The sequence below is a fragment of the Lagopus leucura genome, unplaced genomic scaffold, assembly GCF_019238085.1.
Source record: "Lagopus leucura isolate 7727_CA_CO unplaced genomic scaffold, USGS_WTPT01 Super-Scaffold_100057, whole genome shotgun sequence".
Classification (NCBI taxonomy): Eukaryota; Metazoa; Chordata; class Aves; order Galliformes; family Phasianidae; genus Lagopus; species Lagopus leucura.
Genome location: NW_024962303.1, coordinates 1,327,677 through 1,352,999, shown reverse-complemented (window position 1 = coordinate 1,352,999; position 25,323 = coordinate 1,327,677). Strand labels below are relative to the sequence as shown.

At 57.2% G+C, this 25,323-nt stretch overlaps 1 protein-coding gene across 6 annotated transcripts in view; it reads left to right on the top strand.

Moving 5' to 3' along the window:
• The first annotated feature begins 1,644 nt into the window (after positions 1-1,644).
• The window catches only part of STARD8 (StAR related lipid transfer domain containing 8), a 31,089-nt gene continuing 7,410 nt past the window's right edge, over positions 1,645-25,323 (top strand). The window contains exons 1-4 of one of the 6 annotated variants that reach the window (XM_042886378.1): positions 1,645-1,753; positions 20,390-20,461; positions 21,935-22,016; positions 24,658-24,721. In XM_042886378.1, coding sequence (XP_042742312.1) covers positions 24,665-24,721 — 57 coding nt within the window. In that variant the 5' untranslated portion in view covers positions 1,645-1,753; positions 20,390-20,461; positions 21,935-22,016; positions 24,658-24,664. Of the gene's footprint in view, positions 1,754-12,816; positions 13,147-17,935; positions 18,087-18,501; positions 18,773-20,239; positions 20,283-20,389; positions 20,462-21,934; positions 22,017-24,657; positions 24,722-25,323 lie in introns of those variants that run through there. The other 5 variants (XM_042886374.1, XM_042886375.1, XM_042886376.1 and 2 more) reach the window with 5 other exon arrangements.

Here is a 25,323-nt window from a genome sequence, read left to right as displayed (position 1 = left end):
ATTTGTTGCTCTGCCTTCCCACCCAGCCAGGCTGTGCTGCACAGTGCCAGGAGGGGTGCAGTTCACCGTGCCATCGCAGTGTCATTTTCCCATTCTGAGGGATATCCCAATTTGGGGCTTTTCAGTGCTTTATTTCAAATTGCTCTTGCCAGCACCATACCCATGTGTTGCTTTTTTGCTCGCTAGGATGATTCCTGGGAAGGTTTGCAGGCCTGAGACGTGCTCAGGTACTGTGGAATAGTATAGCAGGTCCCTCAGGGTGCCAATTGTTGATCCACTCTAGACTGTCAGTGTGATCCACCTTTCAAAACGCAGATTAGCTGTAGCTGTGGCACTGGCTCACGGTGAGGCCGGTCGTTCCACCGCCCCCAGCCCAGAGGGGGGGATTTTGAGGAGACAGCAGGCCGGGCTGCAGCGTGGGCAGCAGCAGCCGTTGCCCTGCCGTGCCTTATGGCAGCTCCGTGCCTTGGGCTGCACACACTGCTGCTCAGGACCGGGTGCGGGATCGGCCCCGGGCGGCCTAAAAGGGCCTGGCTGGGCGCGTTCCGATCCTCCCCGGTGCGCCCAAGCTCCGCTCCGGGCTGCCCCTGTCCCCACATCCCGCTCGCTGTTACCCGGCGCTCCCTCCCCCCCGCACGGGCGCAGCGCGGACCCTTTGCCGGCTGTGGGCGCACCGCGTGCCCGCGCACAGTGGGCTCGTTGTGCGGGCGGCCCTCGGCCGTGCTCTGGGATCTATAAATACCGCCAGCTGTGAATGCGGCCCATTCATCGCTCCGCTCCGGGGGTGCGGCGCGCATCTTCCGCTCCTCCCAGCGATCGCCCGGGTCGCGGCCGGCGGCCGTCCCGGTGTGAGCGGCTCTGTGCCGAGCGCCGTCCCCGTCGCTCTTAACTCGGCGTCTCTGGGAGAGTTCCTGCCTCGCTGATTCTCCACCGCTCCCTCTCCCCCCTTCTCGGTCTGCATGGGGAAATGAGTGGAAAATGCTTGAAATCCTCCTCGGAGCCGAGCTGTTTTTTCCACTGACCGTCACCGTTCCCCCGGGGCCGCCCAGGCGACGCTGCCCGGCTCTGACCGCGGAACTCCGAGCGCGCCCCTTACCCGGCCGTGCCCCCGCGCTGCCAACTTCCACCCCTGCCCCCGGGCTGCCCCTGCCTCCTTCCTGGAACCAAATCCCCGTCCCTCCTGTCCCTCCCGTCCATCAGCCCTCAGTGTCCGCGTTCTCCTCCTCGTACCTATCTTAGCTCTGCTCCTCTCAGCCTGCTGCTTCCCGACCTCCCACCCTCCTTCCTTCCATTTGCCACAAACAAATCTCTCCCTCGGGCGATATGCACTAAATACAGCTTTTTATTTCGTATCCCCCGCGCTCTACCCCCGCGTTACCCTCCAGCCTCCCGCAGACAGCCCTCAGCCCGTCCCGGCGCACAGCACGCGGGGGACCCGAAGCGGTGACCCGAGCCCGGCGCTGCGGGGCGCGGCTCTCAGAGAGCAGCGGGCGGGGCGGAGCGGGGGGCCGAGCCGAGCCGAGCCGATCCGAGCCGCTATTGGCCCGACGGCCGGGAGGGGCCGAGGGGGCTGCGGCTTCGCAACGGACACCTGGACCCCGGCCCTCGGCCCCCGGCCGCCCGCACCGCCGGGCCGCAGCTCCGGCTCACGTCAGCCCGCGGGGCCGGGCTGAACCCGCCGCCCCCGTCCGTCCGCTCGGTACTCCTGCCCGCAGGGAGTGCGGCTCCGACGGAGGCTCGGCAGAGCCCGAAGGTAAACCAGAACCGCGCGGCTCCCTCAGGTTGGTGCCGGCGGGGCGGTGCTCGGGGCTGGAGGTGGCTCAGTTCGGAGCCGAGCTGGCGGTGTGGCGGACCGGCAGCGGTCTGTCCCGGCGCTGCCAGCTGCCCGGCTGTTTGTTCGCGGCCAGCTCAAACATCAGCCCTCCCGTGTTTGGTTTTGTGCTTTGCGCTCCCTGGTGCTCGGGGCAAAGCCCTTTCTTGTGCAGATCCGGTACTGTTAGAGGTGTCAGAGCGCACGCTGGGGTGGTGTTGGCAGCAGCTCGCGTTCTTTTACATGCGCGTACGTGAACTCTTATCAATGAATGTGCTTTTTTTCTGTTTACCTTTTAACTGAAAGCGGTTCTAAAACGCTTCTGGAGCAGCTCTGCAATGCGGGTTTGTGCCTGGGTCTGCCCCTCTCCCGTGAGTTGCGCGGGGAGCGACGGCCCGGCTCAGCCCCTGCCCTCCTCTGCTCATCTGGGGGAAAACATAGAGCAGATCCTTCTACCTAAAGCTCATCGGTAATTTCCATATGTGACAAAACATCCCATCTCAGATGTGAACCGCGGCTTCTGAGGAGGTGAGGGCATTCTTTTGTATGCTCACATGTCCTTTGCGAAATACTTTTCTAATAAAAGACCGACTGAATAAGTGCAGTCGTGCTTCTGTTAAGCATTCCTGCTCTGCACTGCCTCAAATGTCCGCTGCTGAGCGCGGGCACAGGACAGGCTGCCAGCAGCGTGCTTTCGTAACAGGGCAGAATGTGGTGACTGAGGGCACTGCGCTGTTTCCCTTCGGGTTTTGCACAAATTTCAAAAAGATTTGACAGTTCTCCAAGTCAATTAAAGTCGAGTGGGGAAAAACAGGCGAGTGGTGCTTTTGTGGAACGAGGTGAGGCTCCGCCAGGGAGAACTGAGTCTCCTTCTTTATGCCGTTTGTTGCTTGAAGGGCGCGAGGCGGTTTGCCCAGCAGCAGGGGGCCGTAGCCGTGTGTGTGCTTTGGGAAGGGCTCTTGCATTCGGATGGATGTGGGAGTGGAATCCTCCAAACGCGGGCAGTGTGTGGTGAGGCAGCAGGGCTGGAGGTACTCCTGCTGCAGTTGCTGGGACCCTGGGGGGCCCTGCAGGCCTGTGCTCGGCTAGGGGCTTCTGGGTAACGTGGGGAGGGAGACATTGCTCTGTCCTTCTGCCCATCACATCTGGCAACACGCAGTGCCACAGCCCAGGACTGACAGTGGGGATGGCTGTTCTGTGTGCAAAAAGGCTGTTTTGGCCAAGGCTGAGATGCAGTGAGTTGAGATGAGATGTGATGCAGTGCAATGAGATGCCTTCCAGAACCTCCCGTGCCACCCTGTGTGCACAGGTCCCACAGCAGTAGCAGCAGTTGGGGGCTTTGCACAGAAGTTGCAGAAAGGTGAGTGCAAAATTCAGCCTGAAGTGTCGTCTCCTCTTGTCTGATGGCAGTGGTGAAGGGACCCTGATGGAGAAGCAGCTGAAGGCAGCTCTGGGCCTTTAGGAATGGGAGGCTGCTGGCAGTGCCTTTATGTGGATCCATGTCAGTGGGGACGGAGCTGCTCCACTCTCTGCTCCAAACAGCACTGCAGGCACAGCCGCATTCCAGCAGAGCCAGGGGTCTGCTGCTCAGTTAATGATTGAGCTGCAGTAACCTCCTGCAATAATCCTCCTGTACGAGAGCCTTTCTGAAAGTCACCTCCAGTAACAGCACTGACTCTGCCTGGCTGTCGGGCTGGGCACAGAAATGTAAAGAACCAGGCTCCTTTTCCTATTTCCAGCAGAAAATGCTTCAGATGTGGTCTCCTCTTGCTGCTGCCCATCCTGGGGCTCCCACACCGTGTGCAGGCAGCACAGAGCTCCCTGTGCCACACTCTTTCAACCCCACACTCAATTTCCTGCAGGATCAGGGCTCTTCTGCCTCTTCTGGCTCCCTCAGCTGCTCGGGGCTGCATTAGGGGCCAGACCGACCTGGGGAGGGCAGCAGGGTGATGCTGGGTGCACCCCTGAACATTTGCTCCTGCATCCACGCTGCCCTCACTGCACTGCTGGTTTCCTTTTGCACCTGTCTCTGTGTGCTCTTCTTCCCCACTCCTGTTGCCAGGCACTACCTGTCCTGGTTAATGATTGTCTGCCTGTGCCACGTGGGGCTGTTTGTGAGTCCCCGCAGGGATCCTTATCAGACAAGGGCACTCGTCACCAGTGCCAGTAACGGGCTGACAAATGTTAACGGCTGCCTGGGGAGCAAACAGCAGCGCCAGGTCCTCCCTCCCACCTCGGTGTGGGATGCAGCAGCAGAGCTGCCTTTGTGTTGGGTCCAGAAACCAAGTGGGGGTTTGGAGGCGATCCTGCTCCTGAAGATGCGATTGCGTGGTCGCTGTGCTCAGCACAGGGGAGCCTGGAGGTGCTGACCCACAGGGACGGGCGGCTGCTGGATCTGGCTGTCTGTGCCCCTGCTCGTGGTTGGCCGCAGAGCTCAGCACCGCCCGGCCACGCGGGGATTTCCTGCCCTTATCTGGGGAGTAGCGGTGTGTGACCGCAGCGTGTGGGGCTCTGCTCGAGCCGCTCACAGTGGCTGTGCTGCGCCTGGCTGCAGCTGCCTGTGATGCTTGAGGTTCAGTGCTCACCGAGTGCTTCTGTCACCACTCAGGGAAAGCCCCTGTGCTCCCAGCGGTGCTTCTGGGCAAGGGGCATCGAGAGAGGATGCTGCCGACCTGTCGGTGTGTTCCTGTCTGAGTGCAATTTGTTTGCCAGGGTGGATGGAGGGGTTTCTGTTCTCCCACTCCCACTTTTTTTCTTTTATTTTTCCCCTATGAGTTTCACAAGAATATTTTAACTGCCATCGAGGGCACAAGTTCAGTTTCTGAATGCCCCTTTGTCTGATGCAGAACAGAGGAGGCAAGCTCCCCCCATGCCTTTGAGGAAAGGCAGCAAAGTGCTTCTCCAGCCGCCTGCACAGCGGTGCTGCTGCTACATTCCATCTGTGTGCGTGCAGGGGTTTGTGCTGCAGCCTCTGCTCAGCACCGGCTGGGGAAGGGGCAGCAGAAGGGCTACAGGGCAGCATCTCTGTCCTCTCATGTGAAAATGCAGCTGGGGGCTGTGGCAGCCACCCTGTCACAAGATGGTGATGCTCAGGGTGACTCAGAGCTCATGACCTCATTTCATCAGCATCGTTGGGCAAGAGCAGAACCTCGGGGCAGTTTCGGCCTCCTTCTCCCAGGCAGATCACTGCCCATCAGCCCTTCGTGTGACCCCCCACCCCTCCCCATCACCCCGTGCAGCAGTGCATGCCCCAGCCCCTGGTGAGGTGTCAGCCCTCATCATGGCTCTGTGTGGTGGGAGCAGGGGAGCTGTGGTAGCAGTGTGTTCCTGGAGCCCTGAGCGCTGTGCCAGCAGCTCAAACACAGACAGAAGGTGGAAACTGTCATCTTCCCTCAGCTGCAAATAATGGGCTTCTGGAAAAAAAACTCTGAAGATCTGAAGTGCCCCTGAGGTTGTGCATGTGGGAAACAGGGGAGTGCAGCCTCAGAACCCCACTTCCTCCTGGTTCCACCCAGCCCTAAGAGCATTCCCCACAGGCACAGGGCTGAGCCCCAGATCTGTGGGCTGCCCTCAGCCCAACGTGCCCTTGCTTCATCCTGCTTGTTGCATTCAGCATTCTCACATCCATCTCTGAATCTTTTTACCTTTAGTTACAGCTATTCTAATTTTGAACTTCTGTTGCTACTTTAGAGCAGGGAGCACTTCTTGCTGTGTGGTTATGCGGCCTCATTTGTTCCTGTGGTGCATGCATCAGCTGTGCCTGTGGGCTGGATCTGCTGCTGACACTCTGCCTCAAGCCCTGGATGCACGTGGTGCTTTGCAGCCAAGTGAAGCTGAGCTGCTTGCTCTCCTTTCCCACACCTGCTGCCTGTACACACGTTGGAGCATCCCCAGCACTGCTGCTGCTCCAGAAAAGCAACAGATATTTCAGGCATTTTGCTGCAGCAGCTGAATTGTATCAAACTGCTTCGTACATTGGAGAGGTGAAGGAGCACCGTCAGGGAGGTGTTGCAGCTGCCTGGCGGTGCCTCTGGGGGTGCAGGAGCTGGGAGCTTGGGCTGGCCCTCCTGCTGAAGGAGCCTTTGCCTCAGATTCCTCCCTAGATGAGGGGCAACAAAGGGTGTCCGTCTGTGAATGGTCTGTAGGCTGTAAAAGCTCGGGGACAGCACTGCATGGCACACCAAGCTGTGTTGGTCCTCATGTCCCAGCGGCGCCCTGGCACTGCTCTGTGCTCTCGCCGCCTGCACAGCACTGCAGTTGGTGCCTGTGTTCCCCTGCTCAGCCCTGTGGGAGAGCTGGGATGGCTGTTCTGAGACAGCTGCCTCTGGGTATGAGGTTTCCACATCTCTGTCTCGTATTCTGTGCAGGGATGTTGGTGTGAAAGTGGTGTTTGTGCCTCCAGAGCCCCTGCATGGTGCTGTGCTCCTCACTGGAACAAATGCAGCACTGTGCAGCCCATCTAGGTGCTGCCCGTGGCCCAACCCTGCTCACACTGCCTGGCCTTCGTATCGGAATCCCACCCTGTAGGAACAGCACTGCTGGTGCTGAGGTGGCACGGCTTGGCCCCTGGGGAGGCTCTAAGGAAGGGACACTGGGACAGGGCTCAGTGGGTGCTCAGGGGATGGAGGGGTTTGCACCTGGATTGTGGATTTGAGACTGGTTTTGCTCAAGCCCTGCTGGTGGTGCACAGACACCTCTGCAGGGGATGCACTTGTGTGCTGCCGTCCGGAGCACAGCTCCCGGGGCAGGGGTGGCTGAGCTCCTGCAGGGACTGAAAGGGTTAAATCTGCTTTGCAGTGTTATTTAAAAAAAAAAAAAAAGAAAGAAAGCCATTTCCTTCATGTCCAGAGACAGTTTATTTTCTGGGCATTCTTCGGGGCTCGGGGAGGTGCCTTTTCTTTAAGGCATTTCCTGTAAGCAAGTTTATATTTGGACTGGGGAGGGGGCGGAGAGGAGGCGGGTGGGGAGGGAGCCAGAATTTGGTGGGGTGACCTCAGCTTTTGGCTGCTTCTGCCAGATTGTTCAAGGTGGGGGAAGGAAGGGGACCTGCATGTCCCTGTCCTGCTGGGCCCTGCAGTGGCTGTCCTGCTTGCACATTCACAGCTGGGTCAGGCCGAGTGGGACCGAACAGAGCCCTGTCTGGGTTGGACCCTCTGTGGTCCAAGTAGGTGCCACATCCCCTCAGCACACCGTGCCTTTTGTAATCCCTTTGGAATTCCCTTCTTCTTGCTGTTTCTGACCTGCCTCATGGCTGCCTCAGTGCTGCAGAGCAGCGGGGACCCAGTAAGGTGCAATTAAGCACTATTTTCTCTGGAACCTGTGAAGGTTTCTGGTTAGCATTAGGCAGTTACGAGGCAGAGGGTTTTACCTTCACCATAGTTTGCTCCTGCTAACGCTGCAGGAGCTGCCCTGCCCTGCCCAAGGGAAGCTGAGCAGAGGACTTGCCATCCCTGCTGGTGATGGGCACATCCCTGCCAGAGCCCAAATTCCAGGGCTCGCTGTTGGCCACCTCTGTCTAACGGTGTTCCTGCTGCCCTCGCGGTCACTTTGGTGCTGGTTAAAAAGAAACATAAAGCAGGCAGGTAATACGTAGGATCATCAAAGCACCTGGTGCTCGTGGTGTTTGCAGAACAGATTGAACTCCTTTCCTGCTGATACTTGATCAGACGTTTCTTCTTGCGCAAAGTCACCAGGGCTTTCTGCAGGAGCTGCAGCTGCCCAAGCTAAGATGCAGCAGGTTGGGGTCGAGCAATTCTCCCATTGTTCCTTGTGCCAAGTTTCTTCTCCCCCATTTTGTTTTCTTTTTATTACTGTGATTTCCTAACATCGGAAGAGGCGAGTTATGAAACTGGAGTTATCCAAACACGTCTTGTTTGAAGATAGCGTTTCATCCAGCAGATGCAGCTTCCTGCCCTGTAAATGGTTTTCATTGTTTCTCCTTGGCTGCTGGCCTATGGCTGTTGGGGCCGTGGTGGTGCCGTGGAGCGGGCAGCCCCCAGCAGGGTGCCGTGGCAGTGAGGCACTGCGATGGAGCTGAGCTGTGAGCACTGCTGCTGGGGGCGGCACTGCGATGGCGGGGGCTCGCTGTGGGCTCCCCCTGTTTGTAGGTTGGAAAGGCATGAGCCGCTCTGGGACTGGTGGGTACCAGCTCAGGTGGGCTGTGCCTTTGGTGGGAGGTGGTCAGCTTCTCCTGTATGCGTTTGTTCTCACATCTAGAAAATGGGATTTGGTGCCATTTCTCAGCTGGTGCTCAGCACCACTCCAAACGCTGTGCACGTGCAGGATTGCCTGCAGGATTCCATATGTCTGAGTGGGATCAGACCTTAGGGCCTGTGATCGGTGCCAGCTGCTGAAATGGAGACAGGAAGCTGCAAAGCAGTCACAAGCACCACGTTGTCACCCGCTCCATTCGTTCACATTCCAGCTGTGCACCAGGGCTGCGTGCAAGGACAGCTGCTGGTCTGAGGTTTGCATTCAAACTCTGAAAGAGGAACAAATCAGAGGAGAGGGTGAGTGTGACCAGGTGATGCTGTTTGGGTTGTCAGGGATTGTTCCTGGCCCCACAGCAACCCTGTCCTTCTCAGGTCTGTTGTAGGTAGGAGGTGAGGTGGCTCCCTGCAGGAGCCAGGGCTGGGGTTGGAGTTAAGGCTGGGGTTGGGTTCATGCTGCCTGCTCCTCTCCCCTTCGTGCCTGGCATCTGTTGTTTCCGTGCCTAAAAACTGCAGAGCTCTCTCTGCCCTGTGGGTGCTCGCACTGCAGCTGCCCCCGATGGGTAACTGTCAAACCACCATCTGACCGTTGTCTCTGACTGAAGGGTTTTCCAGTAGGACGGTTAAATAGGAAATAAGGAAAGTAGTGATACGCTCCTCAAACAGCTGCCGCAAAGATGACGGATGTGTGCATCGGTGCGACGGGAGGCCGGTCTGCTCCCCACACCACGAGTGATGGCTGCTGCGTGCTGTGCTGCAAGGAGCTGGAAATCCCACGTTGGCGATGGGAGCAGCCAACCCCCAGCACAGCCACGGGAGTTGGTGGCTGAGCGCTGAGGGCCGCTGGTGGGGCTGTGCCATCGCTGCTGCCCCTCTGCCCAGCCCGTGGTGCTCTCATCTGTGGGAGCAATCATTTACCTTTTCTTTTAAAAAAAATTTCTTTCTTCTCATGAATGGGGGGGGGATTTTGTGAATGTCCTTTACGGGATGTGAGGCCACAGATGTTTGCTCATTAACTACGCCCTGCAAAGCTGCTGCCGGAAGCAGTGCCGAAGGCTGGCAGGGATTTGCACGTTGACGCTTTTCCTTCCTGCTCTGCCGCGGCCGCCTGGCCCCGCGCTGCCCCCTCCCACCGCCCCGAGCCGCAGTGCGGGGCTCTGTTTGCTTTGGTGTGCTGAGGTACAGCAGGGCTATGAAGGAACCCTCGTCTCCATCTCTGTGCTTTGGTCACAGCCTGTCAGAGGGTGGAAGGGAGCGGGGTCAGAAGGTGGAGCGATTGGTGTTCGATGAGGTTCATCCTCTGTCTTTGTAGAGGAGGAAATACGGGGAACTGAGAAAACTTGCCTTGGCAGAGCGAGCCCTGCTGGCACAAGTCCTGCCCCAGCAGTGGGAAGGCTGTGATCCCGGCCCCTCGCTGGGCTGAGGGTGCTGAGCTCCGCCATCCCCGGGATCCACCTGGGCTGCAGTGGCCGCTCCTCACCTGCCCCACTGTGCCCCATCCTGGCCATGCAGGAGCTGTGTGCGGCTCCTGGCAGCGTGGCGATGGGCACGGGGACGTGGATGCTGTGCCCTCCTGTGCGCTGGGCTCTGAGTCCCTGCAGAGGACAGACGCTACTCAGAAATCAGTGACTCATAAAAACAGACTCAGGTGATTTTTAGAAAGATGCGAGCTGTGTGATTTACCGCAAAGGTCATCAGCCTGCGGCTCTGAGGTAGGTGCCTGCTGAGGGAAAGGGTTCCTTAGAAGCATGTAGGGCAGCGACAGCACACTGCTGGGTCTGAGCCTGGTGGTGTGAGGAGCCAGGGCCCTGAGTTGGTCTTGCTGTGACAGAACTCCTCTTTCAACGGGGGATTTCACAGGGACGGGAAGCTGGAAACAAATGTGTCTGTTCCTTCCATAAGGTGCTTCTCGCCAGTAAGTGGCCTCTGTTTTCTAATGCTGATGATGCAAATGGTCAGTGTGTTGAGTTTGGGATTTCTGCTGCCTTCCAGCTCCGAGGCTCTGCTCAGTGTGACCCGAGGAGGTTTTCCCTGCTCCTGACCCCATCGTGTGTTCAGCTGCTGCAGGCGGAGCACCACTGGGATCACTGGGCAGGGACGTGAGCCTGCCTGCAGCCCTCAAATGGCCACAGAGTGCTGTTAATGACCAGAGCTACAGGGGAGGGTCATTTTCACCATTGCTGAGAAGTATTTCCTGTTGCTTACAGTGGGTGTGGGGGTTTAGGAGTGGACCCTGTGGCTTCCATTGTGCATAAAGGGGTGGGACTGCGCCTCGGCTGGTGGGTGTGTGTGCAAGGGGGAGCGAGGCTGGCCTGGCAGACCTGGCTGCCTTGGTGCCAGGACCGTCTGGGTGAGCCAGGTCTGTAATTCCCACTGCAGACACAAGGTTTGTCTTTCGCTGGGATTCAGCATCTTGACTGTCAGGCCAGCATATGAGTCTGTAACATTGCTTGAGGCCAGCTTTTTGCATCCTGTTTTATGATATTCCCTGACATTCCCCGCATTCCTGGCAAGGAGATGTCTGCATTTAAAAAAAAATATATATTCCTTTGTCTCTTTGCGAAACTGTGACATCCTTTAAAACTACTCCTCAGCAGTTCTTTGGCTGCTCTCTCTGTTAGCTTCTCAAGGAAATGGAAGCCTTGAGCTCAGGCTGCTCACCATCACGTGGTGGGGAGGAGGATGGGGGGAATGGGCCCCTGTGGGGCTCAGCACAGCTTCATGAATCTCAGATCTGTGCTGCTTGGTCCCACCTTTGCTCTGGGGTTTAATTCTGACCTCTATGTGATTGTGGTGACTCTGTGCTTGTGTTGCCCATCTCAGCAGTGTGGTCTAGGGGTTCTGGTTTGGGAGAATTTTGCAGGGAGCAAAGTCACCACTGTGGCCCATGTGTTGGAGCCCTGCCCTGCATTGGCCTCTGCCCTGCTACTGGATATCAGGAGGAAAGCCAGAGGGCACAGGGGGCTGTGCAGTGCTATATGCAGTGGGGACAAGAGCTGCTGTGCTCCCCTTCAGGTACTGGGAACAAGGTGGGGAGTAAATGGGCTGATGTGTAAAGGTGGAGGGTTTGTCCTGAATCAGTACTGCTTGTTAACAGCAAAGCTGTGGTGTGCATGCTGAGATATTAGTGACAATAGGGCTGTACCTCAGATGGACCAGAAGACCAGGCTGAGGAGGAGCATGACCCCACAGACGCACCCCCAGGGCTGCCTGCCTCCCCCTCCCTGGGGGCCTGTACTCCTGCTCTCCTCTCCCACCTCCAGACGCTGCTTGGCTGCAGACCCAGGGGGCAGCTCCTGCCCTGCTGATGTGCCTGGGAATAGCAGTCTGGCTTCCTCCTGTGGCGCCGTGGGAGCAGCAGTGACAGGAAGGTCCGGCAGGGAAGGGCACAGAGGAGGGTTTTCCTGAGGAGAATTGGAGCAAAGTCCCTGTGCTGAGTGCAAAACTCCCCGAGCTCATTGCCCACCTTGCCTTCAGTGTGCTCCTGCTGGGTGAGCCCAAATGGCCCCCAGCACTGTGTATAGGGCCATTGCTTACTGCTGGTTAGCTGTGCTCTGCTGGCTTGCTTTTAGCAGCACTGTTTGCTTTTAGACAAGACTTCTCAGTTCAGGGATTTCACTGACCTCCTGCATCAACAAAGTTTTGCAGGAGCCTTGAGAATGCTGGTGCAGCATTTCATGCGCAGGTCCTGGGCAGCCTCAGTCCCTTCCTTTGGAGCACAGAGGGGCAGGAGCACTGCTGCCTCTGGGGCCCGGTGTTTCCTCACATCGTTTGGACATGAGATCACATTTGGAAGTGGTTTCGGACTCCTCCCGTGTTGGTGGAAATTTTGCACATGGTCACTGGTAACTTGGATGGCCACGGAGATGCCTTGGTGTCCATGGAGCCACTTGCAAATGGCAGCCTTTTGTCCCTGCTGTGACGTGTGGGTGCCTGTGCCAGGCTGTGACATGCACGAGTGCCTGCATCCTGCTCTCAGAGGTGTGTTCCATGTGGTTCTCAGCTGTCTCCTCCTGAGCTTCAATCCTGCTCAAATGGGGGGTCTTTCAGCTCATTCCCTATTTGTGCCAAAAGCACTGAATGAGGAGTGCACAGTGACAGAGAATGTGCTTTTCATTACAGAGGCTAATCCCATGTCAACCAAATCTGCTTACCCTGAGCGTGCTGTGCCCTGAGCTGCAGCCCGTGGGGCTCTGTGAGCACTGCCTGCAGGAGTGGAGGAAGGCACGGGGCAAAGCCAAGCGCCGTGAGCACAACCAGAGATCTGGAGCATATTCAGCCATTAGGTCTGCGTATCTTGAACGGCTGGCACTCCTCTTCTTGTCCCTGAACCACCCTTTTCCCAAAGCTTTTGCTCCTCTTTGGTGTCTCGATGGCAGCAGCCCTTGCTTTCAGTTCTGCCAGCTCTCCCATGGGACATGGTTCCCACAGGAGAAGCTGAACCCTCCTGCACTCATGCCAGGCTGTCTGTAGATGTGTGGCTGAGGAGAACCGCTGCAGCTCTGGCGGTGATTTGGCTGAGCAATGCCCAACGGGAACTTGGTGGCACTGCCACCACCACTCCTCTCTTGCTGCCTGACTGCAGGGAGCAGCACAGCCTGTGTGACCTGAAGCTCTTTCTGTGTCCAGTGCAATGGCACGCCGCTGTCTGCCTGTGCCAGGAGTGGTGATGGCAGCACTGCTGCCAGCATCTCACAGCCACACTGCAGGGACAGAACCGCCCCTGAGCCGCTGCCGGTGAGTCACAGCGTGGGAGGGCTGTGCAGAGCAGTTGGAGAGCTCGAAACAGTTAAGCAGCGTCCGTCTGTGTGCACCATTGCTTTTGCTTTTGCCTTAGCTCTCCCACTGCTGCTCCTTGGAGCTGAGCCCTTTACCCAGCTGTAGGTGCCCTGTTTGTTCCCAAAGGGAACTTGGATGGCTCTCTGGGCTGGCCATGCCAGGGGCCGGTTTCAGCAGCGTGGTGCATAGGCCTGCATGGAACAAGTTGGACCTCCAGCTGCCTGCCTGCCTGCCCCCTCAGTGCCTTCTAACGGTGCCTGGGGTGGCCTCTGGCCATGCTGCTCCTCCTCACTGTGCCTCGGCCTCCGTTCCTGATGGACAAAGCCAGGATTGACAGCTGCTGCTGTGGTGAGTGCCCCGGCTCTGCCTTTCCATCCTGGAGCAGGCTGCAGCCAAGAAATACACGTTCGGGGGGAGATGGGAAAGTCTGTGAGGTGACCTTCTTGTCAAGAGATTTCTTGAAAACCACATTTCCTTTGCAGCCAGACAATTTGCTTTGGCTTTTGTGCTGTGGGCTGAGGGAAGGGTTAGGAGGTGCAGTTTGTTTTGTTGTTCAGCTTTTCCTTCTTGAAAAGAAGAGCAGATTTCCCTTTACCTTTTTCTTCTCCCCTTGAACGGCTCCGTGGCTCCCATAGGGTGAGGGGCTGCTCCCACTGGTCCTGATGTGAGGAGGGCAGCGAGGCTCAGGATGTGGCTGTGCACATGGGGAGCAGAGGGGAAATGGAAGCGGCCGACTGAGGGCTGGCTGCAGTGTGTGCACAGCGCGTGGCTTTTCCTCAGCCCCTCTGCTCTCTGCTTAAGATGCTGCAGACGTAGGAGAGCTGCGGCCTCTTTAACATTCGGGCTCGTTTCTCACTGAGCTGGCCAGGCTGGTGGCAGTGTGGTGACTCCGTGGCATGCCAGCTCCTGGGGACCTCTGACTGTTTCCTGAGCCTGTGCCAGAGTGCCCTGTGAGCACTGCCCGGCAGTGGGGATGAGAACAGGCTTTGGCTGGGAGTCCCAGCAGCACTGATGCGCCCATCCCACACTGCCTGCAGTGGAAATGTCGTGTTCAGATGGAGGAAAGGAAGGCAGGAAGTGGGGGGGTGGGAGAGGGAAAGGGCCGTGCTGCTGAGCAGGGTGAGCTGCAGGGCAGGGGGGCGGATGCGTGCTTGCAGCAAATGGAAATTCCTCCCTGGGAACTGCTGTGCAGCTGTGCCAGTGACCAATGCCACAGCAATGCTGGGGGTGTCCCAGCACAGCGCCTGTGTGCTTTGGGCAGCAGTAGGGATCTGTGACTTCAGGTTAATCCCCTCGTGCTCCCAGTGGGGGGAATCCTGTGGGCATGGAGGAATTCCTGCCCTCGTTTATGCAGAGCTGTGTTTGCACGAGAAACACCGTTCGGCTGCTTTTTGGAGCTGGGATTTCACATCAAGGTTCAATGCCACGATTTTGCAATTATTTTTTTTTTCCAGAAGAGCTGCAGGGAGGCCTCCAGTCTGGGACAGGAGGGTGGCAGTGGGACACAGACACTGCAGCACCAACTGTGCTCCAGGGGGTGTCCCCAGGGCTGCGGGGGGGCCCCAGCACACAGGAGGGGTCCTTGGGTGCCCCAGCTGTAAGGTGCCCCACTCCTGTTCTGTGCTGCACAAAGGAGCAGAAAGCCCACAAGGGAACAGTGCTTCTCTGCACAGTTTGTAACAGATCCAGGTGTTTCTTCTCAATAAATGCACAAATACAGGAGAAAGTTCCCTCCTGTCTTAAGCAGGTAAATATTTTATAAATACTGGGATTTAAAAACAGAAGGAGCTGAGGGCGGCTTCAAAGCTGGAGAGGACTTTCTGCATGTTGCACTGCTTGGAGATGCGGTGGTACGGAGCTGTGGGCTCCCTGCAGAGGTGACAGCAATGCTGCCTTCACTGCTGGCCTTTGGTGGTGGCTGCAATGCAGCTGCACAGTGTGCTGGGGGTGGGAGGAGGCTGCGAGGGCACCTCTCTGCTGACCCGGGTCTGAAACGCTTCTGAGCAATGGAAAAGTGGAATCCTATTTTTGTCAAGGTGAAGGCACACACTGCATGGGGCTCTGCTCTGGGACGGCGCCTGCCTGTCCAAACACTGAGTGAGAGCTGCAGGACAGGCGGCAGGAAGGCACGGCGCAATTGTAGAAAGGGTGGGGTGCAGGATGGGCAAGGAGCACTCGTTCTGCTGAGCATCTCCATGGCTGTTTGCCTCTTGCTTCTCCTTTGGGGTCCCAATATCGGGAATGAGAGCAGCCAGCACGACTCAGATGGGAGAGATTCAGTGTGTGACGGCACACGGTCAGCGTGCGAATGGTTGTCAGGGGCTGTACTCAGGAGGAAGGCACTGATCTGCTCACTTCCAAGCACAGGATGCGGAAAATGGCTACGTGCTCTTATCTGTTTCTGAACAGAAACCACAGTGTCTGATACGATCATCAGCCTTTGGGGAGCTGTTAAATCAGTGCTGGGTCCTTGTGAGTGCAGTAATTGCATTAGCACACCTGCAGGCATCTGTTGGCCCCAGGGTGGATTTGTTCTCTGGGTGCAGGGGCGGTTGAGCAAGAGTATGTGAGAGAGGGGCATGGAGGCAGTGTGCAGAGCTCTGCTTTCTGCTCTGCCCTGCTGGGTGCCATGCTTTTCCCTCAGCTCTCTGTCTGGAGTTGTGCTGGAGCAATTCGGATCAGAGCTGGTCCAAGTCTGGGGTTGGAACACAGTGAGAGGTGGAAATGCTCGTGGGGAGCACACCTTTGGTTACCTGCAGAGGGGAAGTGAGTGTGCTAGTCTATCGCCTCCGCAGTGACCAGTTCACCTCACACATGTCTGTCTTTATCCAGTCTGCTGCGAGGGCTGCAGCCCCAAAGCACAGCAAGAAGCCACCAGGCAGTTCCATCCTGTGCCTGTGTCTGTGCCCACATCCTGTACCTGCAGCCTGCACACCAGCTGTGTTCTTCCCTCCTGCAGCTCTCCTCTTGTCCTGGTGGCCATCTGCATGGACAAGGCTTAGAGTGCAGCGCATGTGGGTGCTGGCTGGTGATTTCTATATTGCCTCCTGCAGCAGTGTTCCCCAAGGATCCCCTTTGCTCATCTGGCATCCCACACTGCTTGTCTGTGGCATACCAGGGCAGTGATGGGCTCCAAGGCTGCTGGGGCACCGTGCTGTCCCCTCCCTGTCACAGCTCAGCAGTGCCTGTGCAGTGCCGGGTGCCTCTTGGAGCACATGGGGTATTTTGGCACCCCAAAAGTGGGTGCCAAACAATTCCTCGCTGGTGGCGTTGCAAGGAGGAGCTCCCAAAATTCGAGACCTCTTCACAGAGCGAAGGTTAGTTATGGAAACCCACTGCATCTGGGACATTCCTGTCTCTGTGCCCTCTCCATGCTCACAGCTTTGAAATCGCTGTGTTTTGCCGGGCTCTGTGGGGAGCTGGATGGGTGAGCAGCTGATCGTTCCTACGTATTGGCACAGCGTGCTGAGCTGTGCAGGATGGGGGATGTCCACAGCTCCGCTCCCCTGCCCAGCTCTAATCCCCAACTGGTGTGGGCAGAGCACAGAGCACAAGGTGTGGGCAGTGCCAGGCTGGGTCCCGCAGAGCTGGGCATTGCAGGCAGATTGGATGCCTCTGCCTTCAGTGGCACTGCGCTGCCCCTGGCCGCAACACCTTCTGCAGTGCAGGGTGTGTTTCCCATGTGAGATGGTTATTTCACATCCTTGTGTGTGTGAGCGGTTGAGGCACGACCCACAGCTTAGGTGGAGTGTTGGAATTTTCTGTTATTTCTTTAAAAGTAGGCAGGGATTCTGCTTAGGAGCTGCGAACGGAGCTGAATTTCTGCGTATTCAGTGTTGTTGGCAACAGTTTGTTTTAGACTGGGGTGGAAAGAAAACATGCAAACACACCCAGACGAGGATCCCCACGCAGTGCTGCGCTCCCATCTGCCTGGCAGCAGATTTAATGGCTCTCCATTATGTCATATGGGCAATTTGATGTCGTGGTTCTCTTTTCACACACTAATTGGCTGTGTGGGACTTTTTATGGGGAATTCAGATGCTGAGGTGTTACTTCTACTTTTCTATCATTTATGTTAAAGCGAAAGTGCTGAGCCAGAGTCCTGGCAAGTGGTTTTGCTATCAGGCATTCTGTTTGCCCCCAGTGTTCCAGCTCCCAAACAGTCCCTGTGGTCAGTGAAATGCCACACTGCAGGAGCTGGGCAGGAGGAGGAATGTGAGGGGGCTCTCCTTTCACCAACAAAGTGAGAGCCTCTCTTCATTTCTCCTTCCCAATCCTCCCTGCAGGGTACTGGGCTGTACAGACAGGTCCCAGTTGCCAACCTGTTTACAAATCTGCCATGCCCTCTGTCCCCTATGCTGTGTCACAGCAGAGAGTGCAGCCCCTGTGCCACTACAGCCTGGTCCCCAGGGACTGATTCAAGTCCCCATTGCTGAGGATGAGATCACTGGGGTGGGGATGGTGCCTGCATGTGAGCCTTTTCCTTGGGAAACGCCCCAGAGCAGCTGCTGGAGAAGGGCAGAAGCTGTGCCCAGAGGGGATTCTCTGGTGTCTCGCAATGGCTGTGCAGCACCAGGAGCTTTTTCCCCCTATGGGGATGTCTGGGTGTTTGCTGAGGGCTCCTCTCACACAACTGCTGCCTCTGATGTGGGAGCCATAAAGGGGCTGTTTGTCTGCCTGTCCAGCTGCATCCAAGGAGCTCGCCAGCAGCTCTGTGTCTTTACTCTGTCAGATTTGTGTGAAGCTGGGCAGCAGGTTGGAGTGCTGCTGCTACTGACAGCTGGAGTAATGCACGCCCAGGGAAAGGGAAAGGTTGCACAAGTCTTCTTAGGAAACCCATCTAAAAATAACAGGAACAAGGCAGCCCTTTTTCTCTTCCCCAGAAATCTGTGACATTGAAGGTGGAAGTGCTGCTGTCTTTCTCTACTCCATGTTATCTGTTGTGCCCTTTCTGTGCAGGAGCCCTGCTCGTGCTGTGTGTGCTTCCTCCCAGCTGGGTTTGCTGGTGATAGGAGGGCAGCTCTGTGCAGCTCCTTCTTACCTTGCCCCGAAGGAAGTGAGCACGCTGTGTTTATGCAGTTTGCTGTCCGTGTGCCTGCTCCTCCTGTCATACAATTTGAATGCAATCATTTCCGTCACATTCGAAAGACGGATCTCAAAGATATTAAGCTGCTACAAGCTGGTGAGAGCCCTTTGCTAAGAAAAGAAGGGAAGGAGACCCTCTGCACGGACTGCTGTGAGGATGAGCTGTATTAGACATCAGAGAACCGGCAGAGGCACGCAGCTCGGTAGGGAACCTGTCCCCATCCCTGCTCCAATGGCTCCTGGCCACCAGCACATTTCTGCCCATGCAGGCGTGCATCCCTGGAGAATCAGGGATGGGATTTCCAGCAGGGCTGCAGGAAGGTGCCGAGCTGCCCATGGCTGGCTGGGGGTTCTCAGCCTGCTGTGCCTTGGCTGAAGCTCACAGCTGGGGGTGGTGGGGAGGGCTGAAGGCATGGCTTGTGGTGGGTGACCCTGTCACAGAGTTTGGCCACAGTCTCACTGCTGCTTCCCCTGCGGGCCATTCACAAGCCGCCTGTGACATTCGTATGAGTGGTTTTCTGCCCATTCTTATCAAGGCTCGGAAAGATCCTTTCCTGCACTTCCTTGGGAAAGTACTTCTGTGGAAAGGGCGGTGGGAGGAGGAAGCTGGCGGCCAGCTCTGTCCGGGACGGGGACGCTTGGAAACCTTTTCTGTGCCAGTCTGTGGGACGGGGTCTGGGCTCTGTGCGGGCGTTGGGAAGGCAGCTGGCGAAGCTGAAAAGCGGCTGAGGAGCGGGGCGGGTGCTGAGCCCCAGCAGGCTGTGGATCTGCCTGCCAGCACTGGGGGTTGGTAGGGGCTGCGGCATCCCTGCACCACCTGCACAGCTGAACAGACCCTCCGCTGCCTCGGTCATGCTCTTCTACCAGCTCAGTCCTGCTGCTGGCATGGGTAAGCTGGGCGCTGCGGCGCGCTGGGCGGGCACACGCTCTGCTGCTGGTTTCCCTTCCCTCTGCTGTCTCCTTCAGGGGGTGGAAGTGCCAGACCCAACCCCTCCTGTGGGCAGGGGGTTCCTGTGGGGCAGCAGCACGTTGGGAGGGTTGTGCTCCTCGTCTCTACAGGGGACGCCTGACTCTTTGGGTGCTGTGGTCAGAGGCTCAGCTCTGAAGGTAGGAGGGACAGGGGGGGAAGGCAGGTTGAGGTGAGGCAGCTGTGAAGGAGCTGTGTGGGATGAAGAAGGGACACAGGTGATCAGAACGGTCTGAAAGTGCTCCCCGCTGTGAGGGCATAATGTTACCCACCTCATGGCTTTGGATGGGGGCTGCAGAGAGACCCCTGGATCTCAGCCCCACTGAGTCCTGTTGGGACTCAGCACACAGCTGAGCTGTTTGGATCCACATTTGGATGCTTGTTCCAAACCTCCTCCCTGAATTGCCTCAGGCATTCAGGTCAGGGGTTTTACCTTGGTTCTGTCCTTAACCGAACTGCTTGGATTGTCCTTTTAATTTTTTTGCGCAGTATCTTTGTGATTGTAAGTGCAAGAGGAGCTCTCAGCTGCGGCTGTCAGTAGATGGTGATGAAATTGGAGAGTTTCACTGCCGTGCACTCTGGGTGAATCAGGCTCAGTCCCAGTGTTTTCTGGGTTGAGCCTCTGTGGGAGGGATGGGCAGAAATCTGGAGCTGCAGTCACATTTTCTACATTTGAAGTCAACTGTTTGTTGTGACAAGAACTGTAAACCTCAGCAGACAGATGGACTGCTGACACCAGACAGCAGCTTTCTCTGGCTGCACGTTCCCTCAAGTTCTGTAAATCTGAGCAATTTCCCGGAACTTTGTGCTGGGCTTTGGATGGGCTCAGCCTGAGAACAGCTGAACCGTGGATGAGGAAGCAGGGATGGGGTGGGCAGGGGTTGTAGAAACCATTGGGGCTCTGGTGGCTGGGCAAGCTGTCTGTCTGCATCCCATGGTCCAGTGTGGCTACAGTTCCCCTCTGTGCTGGAGAGCCTGTGCTTATAGCAGGCTGTGCTGTGTGCCAGGGTGAAAGCGAGCTGGAAAGAAAGGAGGGGGTGGTCAGAGATGGGGGAAGTGGGAGGGGAAAGAAAAGGTTCTTTTGGCAGACTCCTCTGGAGGATGTTTGCAAAAGTTCCATGAAGTGACCAGCCCTAAGCTTTGATGGGCTCAGAATTAAGTATTGAAAATAAAGATGTTCCTCTCCCTCTCCTGGCAGAGTGCTTTGTTTGGTTTGGTGGGTTTAGAAACAAAGTGTCTCATCAGGAATTAGAATTAGAACTGTGTCCATGGGCCTGTCCCACCTGTGCTATGTTTGTCCCACATTAGTGGAGCACCCAGAGCTGAGCAGTTTCTGCTTGGTGTCCTGTATGGTGGGAGCCCACAGTGCCCCATTGCTGCCAGCACCACGCTCACACCTGCTTCGCAGCGGGTGTTCTTGGTGCTCCTTCTGGTTGGTGCATACAAAACTGGGCTCTGGTGACACGGCTGCTGGGCTCCCGGCGTGGGGAGCTGCTTTTGCCAGTTGGATGCTCAGACTGTTCCTTTGCTCTGTTTCAGAAATTGAAGCCAAGAAGGCTTGCGACTGGCTGCGAGCGGCGGGATTCCCGCAGTATGCCCAGCTTTATGAAGGTGAGAGCTGCCCAGCCTGGTCTGGGGCAGGGTCACTGTGCCTGGGTGAGGGGTGAGGGAACACGGCATCCCTGCTGTAGGGCTGTGGGGGACATCCCAGGGCTCCTGGTTGGGCCAGGGCGGGTCGGGGTGCGAGCATTGGGTGCGAGCATTGGGTGTGAGCAGGCTGTGCCAATGGCCAACGTGGGCAGCGCAGGGAGCGCTATGTCCTGCCCCTCTGCCTTCTGCCAGGCCCTGCAGACCCACTCCCGTCCCCCAGCCGTGCACACGCCGTGCTGCAGGTGAACTCGTGTGCAGCTCAGCCCCACACGGCGGGAGCCTGCAGGGAGCCCGGCCCGGCGGCCGCGACAATCGGCGGAAGCGCGGCTGTGGGGCCGCACCGCCCACCATTGTCTGCCTCCCCCTCCCCCCCCCGCTCCGCACGGCGCTCATTGCTGTGCATGTTGTGATCCAGACACCGCTGTGCCCAGGCGATGCCCTTACTGCACGGCCTCACCAGGTACCAGTGCCCTTACCGGCTGCACCTCGGCTCCGGTTCCTATTTCTATAAATTCCTATTATATGGGCTGGCCCCACGTGCGGTGGCTGCCCGGGTCCTGCAGTTTGTGCCCGGCCCCAGGGCTCTGTTCTGACCGAGGTTGCTGCGGTCTGTGAACGAACCCCCCCCCTCCCCAGCCTCTGAGCAAAGCTTTCCACATCCTACGGCCATTTCATTCTGTTCCCCACAGCCGGCAGGTCTGTGTGACCCTTTGGTAATTGCACTCCATAGCAGCTGCAGCAGCCAGGTGAGCTCACAGCCCAGCAATCCCTGTGCAGCAATCCCTGAGCTCTCTGTGAGTGCTGGAGGAGACCCTGGGGCACCTCGTCACCCAAAAATGATCTGCCCGGGGAGTCCAGGCACACAGTGCCTTCACTTGAACTTGGAAAGATGGAAAAAGATTCTGGAACTGGTGCAGCCTTGTACTGGTGCTGCTTTCTTGGGGTGGAGGCTTCTTAGCAGCTCTCAGCTCTCCTCAGTGGAGCCAAGAGGCTTTCTTGACCCTGATGGAATAGTGGACAAAGGGAGTCTGGGGCACTGAGGGATCACTGTGCATTCGGTGTGGTGTTCTATGGGCACCAAGACGGCCATCAAGCACTGGTTGGGGGTGGCCTCTCTCCAAAACCTGCCATGGCCCAAGTTCTCCATGCAGGGGTAACATCACTCAGGTCCCTTTTCTCTCACTTTGTGGACCTGGGCCCTTCTTGCTGGGCTGCTCTTCCCTTCTAGTGGTGGAAGCCATTGTATTGGCTGCTCCTGGTGTCAGTGCCATTGACAGGTCTTCTTTTCTTTGGGCTGGTGCTTGCCACCCTCACTGCTGCCCTATGCCCCCTGCTCCTGCCCTCTGTCTCGCCCTGCTTGCCCCTTCCTGCTCTGACCTCTCCGTGGTGGAGCTGCTTGGAGCCCTACTGACCACCTCTTGCCTTTGTCCCCAGACTCGCTGTTCCCTCTTGACATCGGCGCTGTGAAAAAAGACCACAGTTTCCTGGACAAGGATTCTCTCAAATCTCTCTGCAGGTAAAGTTTCCACAAAGCCGCTGGTGGCTGCAGAATGCCAAGCTGAGCCCTGCAGGTGCTGCCTGCTGTCCTGCAGTGACTGCGGGTGTTTCACACAGCTGCTGTGTTGGGTGGACTGTGGTGCCAGGGAAACTGCACTGTGTTTTGTTGTGAACATGCAGAGCTTCAGGAGAACAGACATTAGCCAGAAGTTCTTTTTGTTTGACTTTTGAGCCTTGTTGTAGTTTTACATGTGGGTAACTCCAGGCTGTGGAGCTCTGCTGAAAATGGATTGGTGAGAGGTGAGCTGTGACACTGAGCAGTGGTGCAAGGAGACCTGGCCTTACTGCCTGAGCTCCTCTCCTTCCTCCTGGCTGCTCTGGGCCATGCTTCATGCACACGTTGTCCTGGGGGGAGAGCCATAGGGGAGGGACATCTTGTAGCTTGATTTTGCAAGAATGGTGTTTGGAAACCTCACCTCTGTGTTGGTTTGTGTGTGGTTTATGGTGTGAGCCAGATCCAGGTCAAAGTGCCTGTGGATGAAATTCTGTCTGCAGACAGATTTGCACTCGGTCATTGGGTTTGTGCCACCTGCAACAGAGAGCAGGCATGCAGCGAGGGATTTGCTGAGCGTTCGTGCAATGAGAGGCACTGCGTGGGGCAGAGGTGCTGTGTGCTGGCCCTGTGTGCGGGTCCTTGGGAGCTATGGGTGTTCAGGAGCTGTCAGCAGTGCAGCACTGGTTCACATCGTGCTTGTAAACTCCTGCCCATTCCTGGAGTAAATGCTGTTCTGATGGCTCCGAGGGCTGCCCTGCTAACAGAGCGGTGTTGGTCACCCAGCGCCTGGCAATAGGAGCCAGGACATTTCCCACAAGGACGTGCTGCTCTCACAGTGCAGGGTTGAAAATAGCTCTGAGAGATGCCACTGGGTTTTTTTTTTCTGGCAGAGGAAGCAGCGTGGCATTTCAGAGATGAGCTCTGAATGACCAGACACCGACAGGAGGGACCCACGTCTGTCTGTCCGGGCGGGCTGTGTGTCACACTGGCAGGGAGGTGACTAAGCCCTGCTTTTGCTTTTGGGCCACATCACCACGTCTGTGCCCCCACGCTGGGAAGCTGAGCAGTGCTTGGCACAGCTGTTGCCTTCCAGACATGCTTTGGGGAGCAGCAAGGTGCAGGGCAGGGCGGCTGCTGGCTGCTTGTTGCCCTGCATTGGCTGCAGAGCTCATCTTCTGCTGATGGTGCTGTGCACAGTGCAGGCTGGGGAGGCTGTGAAGTGCCAGGGTGAGCACCCACCCCTGTTTGAGCTTTTGTGTCCTTTTGTCTTTGCCTGGCAGGCTGCAGGCATTCACAGGGCGTTTTGCTCTGAGGGCCAGGTGCAGGTTGTCCCTGTCCTGCATGGATGGCTCCCAACAACTGCATGGACAGGGCAAGGCCAGTGCTCTGCTGCCAGCTCAGGCTGCCGCTCTTGTTGAGTTGATGGATGTTATCTCCGAAGCTGTGGTGCTTCTGTACCCAGCAGACCTTCTCAAGTGGCCACTGGGCACTCCAGGTCACCTTCATCCCGAGCCGAGCACAGGCTAAGTTCTGAGCAGAAGTCATGTTTCTGAGCCATGATAGTCATAGCTTTGCAAAGTTACTTTGCTCCCTGAGTAATCGCTCGTTCACAGAGCTCTCTCAGCACTGTCCTGGAGGCAGATAGGTGTGATGAGCAGCCTGGATAGGGTGACATGCCTCTGCTCCCAGGGGATGAGCTGCACAACTGTGCTCATGTTTGGAAGTTTTCAGCAGAATTACAGAAGGGGCATTAATCACATTTTTGGTAAAGTGTGCCTAAGATTTTTTTGTTGTTGGATGTGCAGGTGCACAATTTTCAAGCTGGAACAGAAGTTGTGCAGTGCTTGCAGAAGAGTTTACAGAGTGCTAAATAAAATGAATGAACTGGAGATTCGTTCACTTGTGTAAAGAAATAGGACTTTAATCTGTAGTTGAGAGATAGGTGGAGGGGCACGGGGGTGGGCTCAGGGCAGGCTGGGGTGGCAACACTCCTCTCTAGCTTGCTCAGAGCTGCTCTGCTGGCTTCAGCTTGGTGACCTCCCTGCCCCTGCATTTGTCCTTTCACACCCCGGCGTGCCCAGAGTGCTGTGAGCCAAGGGAGCCGGGTACCCTTTGATGCTGGGGCTGCTGCTGTGTGAGAGTAAACATGGTGCTGGGGGCTGCAGGCACCGAGGCACGGCTGGGACGTCCTGCTGTCTGCACTGAGCACTGAGTGCCGCTCTGATGGCTGCGCTGGCAAAACCCCTGCTGGCCCACAACCAAGTGCCCGTGCCACCAGCGTGCCAGAGCGGTTCAAACTCCTCTGCTGCCGTGCCAAGGGCTCATGTGATGGCTCCTGTGCTGGGGCGAAGGAGGTGCAGAGGGCCCCTGGACTTCTCTGCAGGCAGGGTGCAGCTCGAGAGCCTGCCCACAGCTGTGTGCTGTGCTTGGAGCTGCTCCAGCTCTACGTGTCTGCCTGATCCCTGGAGCCACAGCTGCTGGGTGACAGGTGACCAGGCACAACAGTTCTGAGACAAAAAATAGAAGAAAAAGGAAAAAGAAAGAAAGCACTGTGAGCAGAGCAGGAAGCCACAGCCGGGGTACAGCGTCTCTTGTTTTCTTGCAGGAGGCTGATGACCCTGAACACATGTGCCTCCATGAAGCTGGAAGTCCACTTTCAGCGTAAACAGGTGAGTGCAGGACTCTCAAGGGGATGCGTGGAGCAGCAAGCCTGTTGTGTTTTTTGGTGCTTCCCCTGGGTCGGTGCACGCAGCTACACACGGTGCTCGCTCCCCTTGTCCCTGCTGCAAGGAAGAGTGCAGCTGGGGAGCTGCTGACTGCCCTTGTGTGCCCATGCTGGCTCTGCCCCACAACTCCTGGTGCTCCTGGTAACGGTGGTTCATCAAGCAGGGTGAGAACGGCTGGCCTCTGCCACTGTGGTGGTGGTGACAGCAGCCTTGGGGCTGCTGTGTGGAGCCGGGACTCCTGCAGTGCACAGACCTGGGGTCACAGAACTTCTTGGCCCTTTCTTGCACCTCCTTCACCATCACTTCTCTCCTGCCATCTCTGGGAGGATTCTCTCCTGCCCCCTCGCTGTGGAGGGGCTGTCCCCCCCCAAAGGGTGCAGCCAGTCCCTGCCCCTATCATCACCACACACATCCCAGGTGGGCTCTACACAGCTGGGGCACCATGGCCCAGCGCCCAGGACCCCCACCTGCCCAGCAGAATGGCAGGAAGGCCACCACATGGGGACATTGTTCCCATGTCCGGATCCCCTTCTCCGGAGCACAAA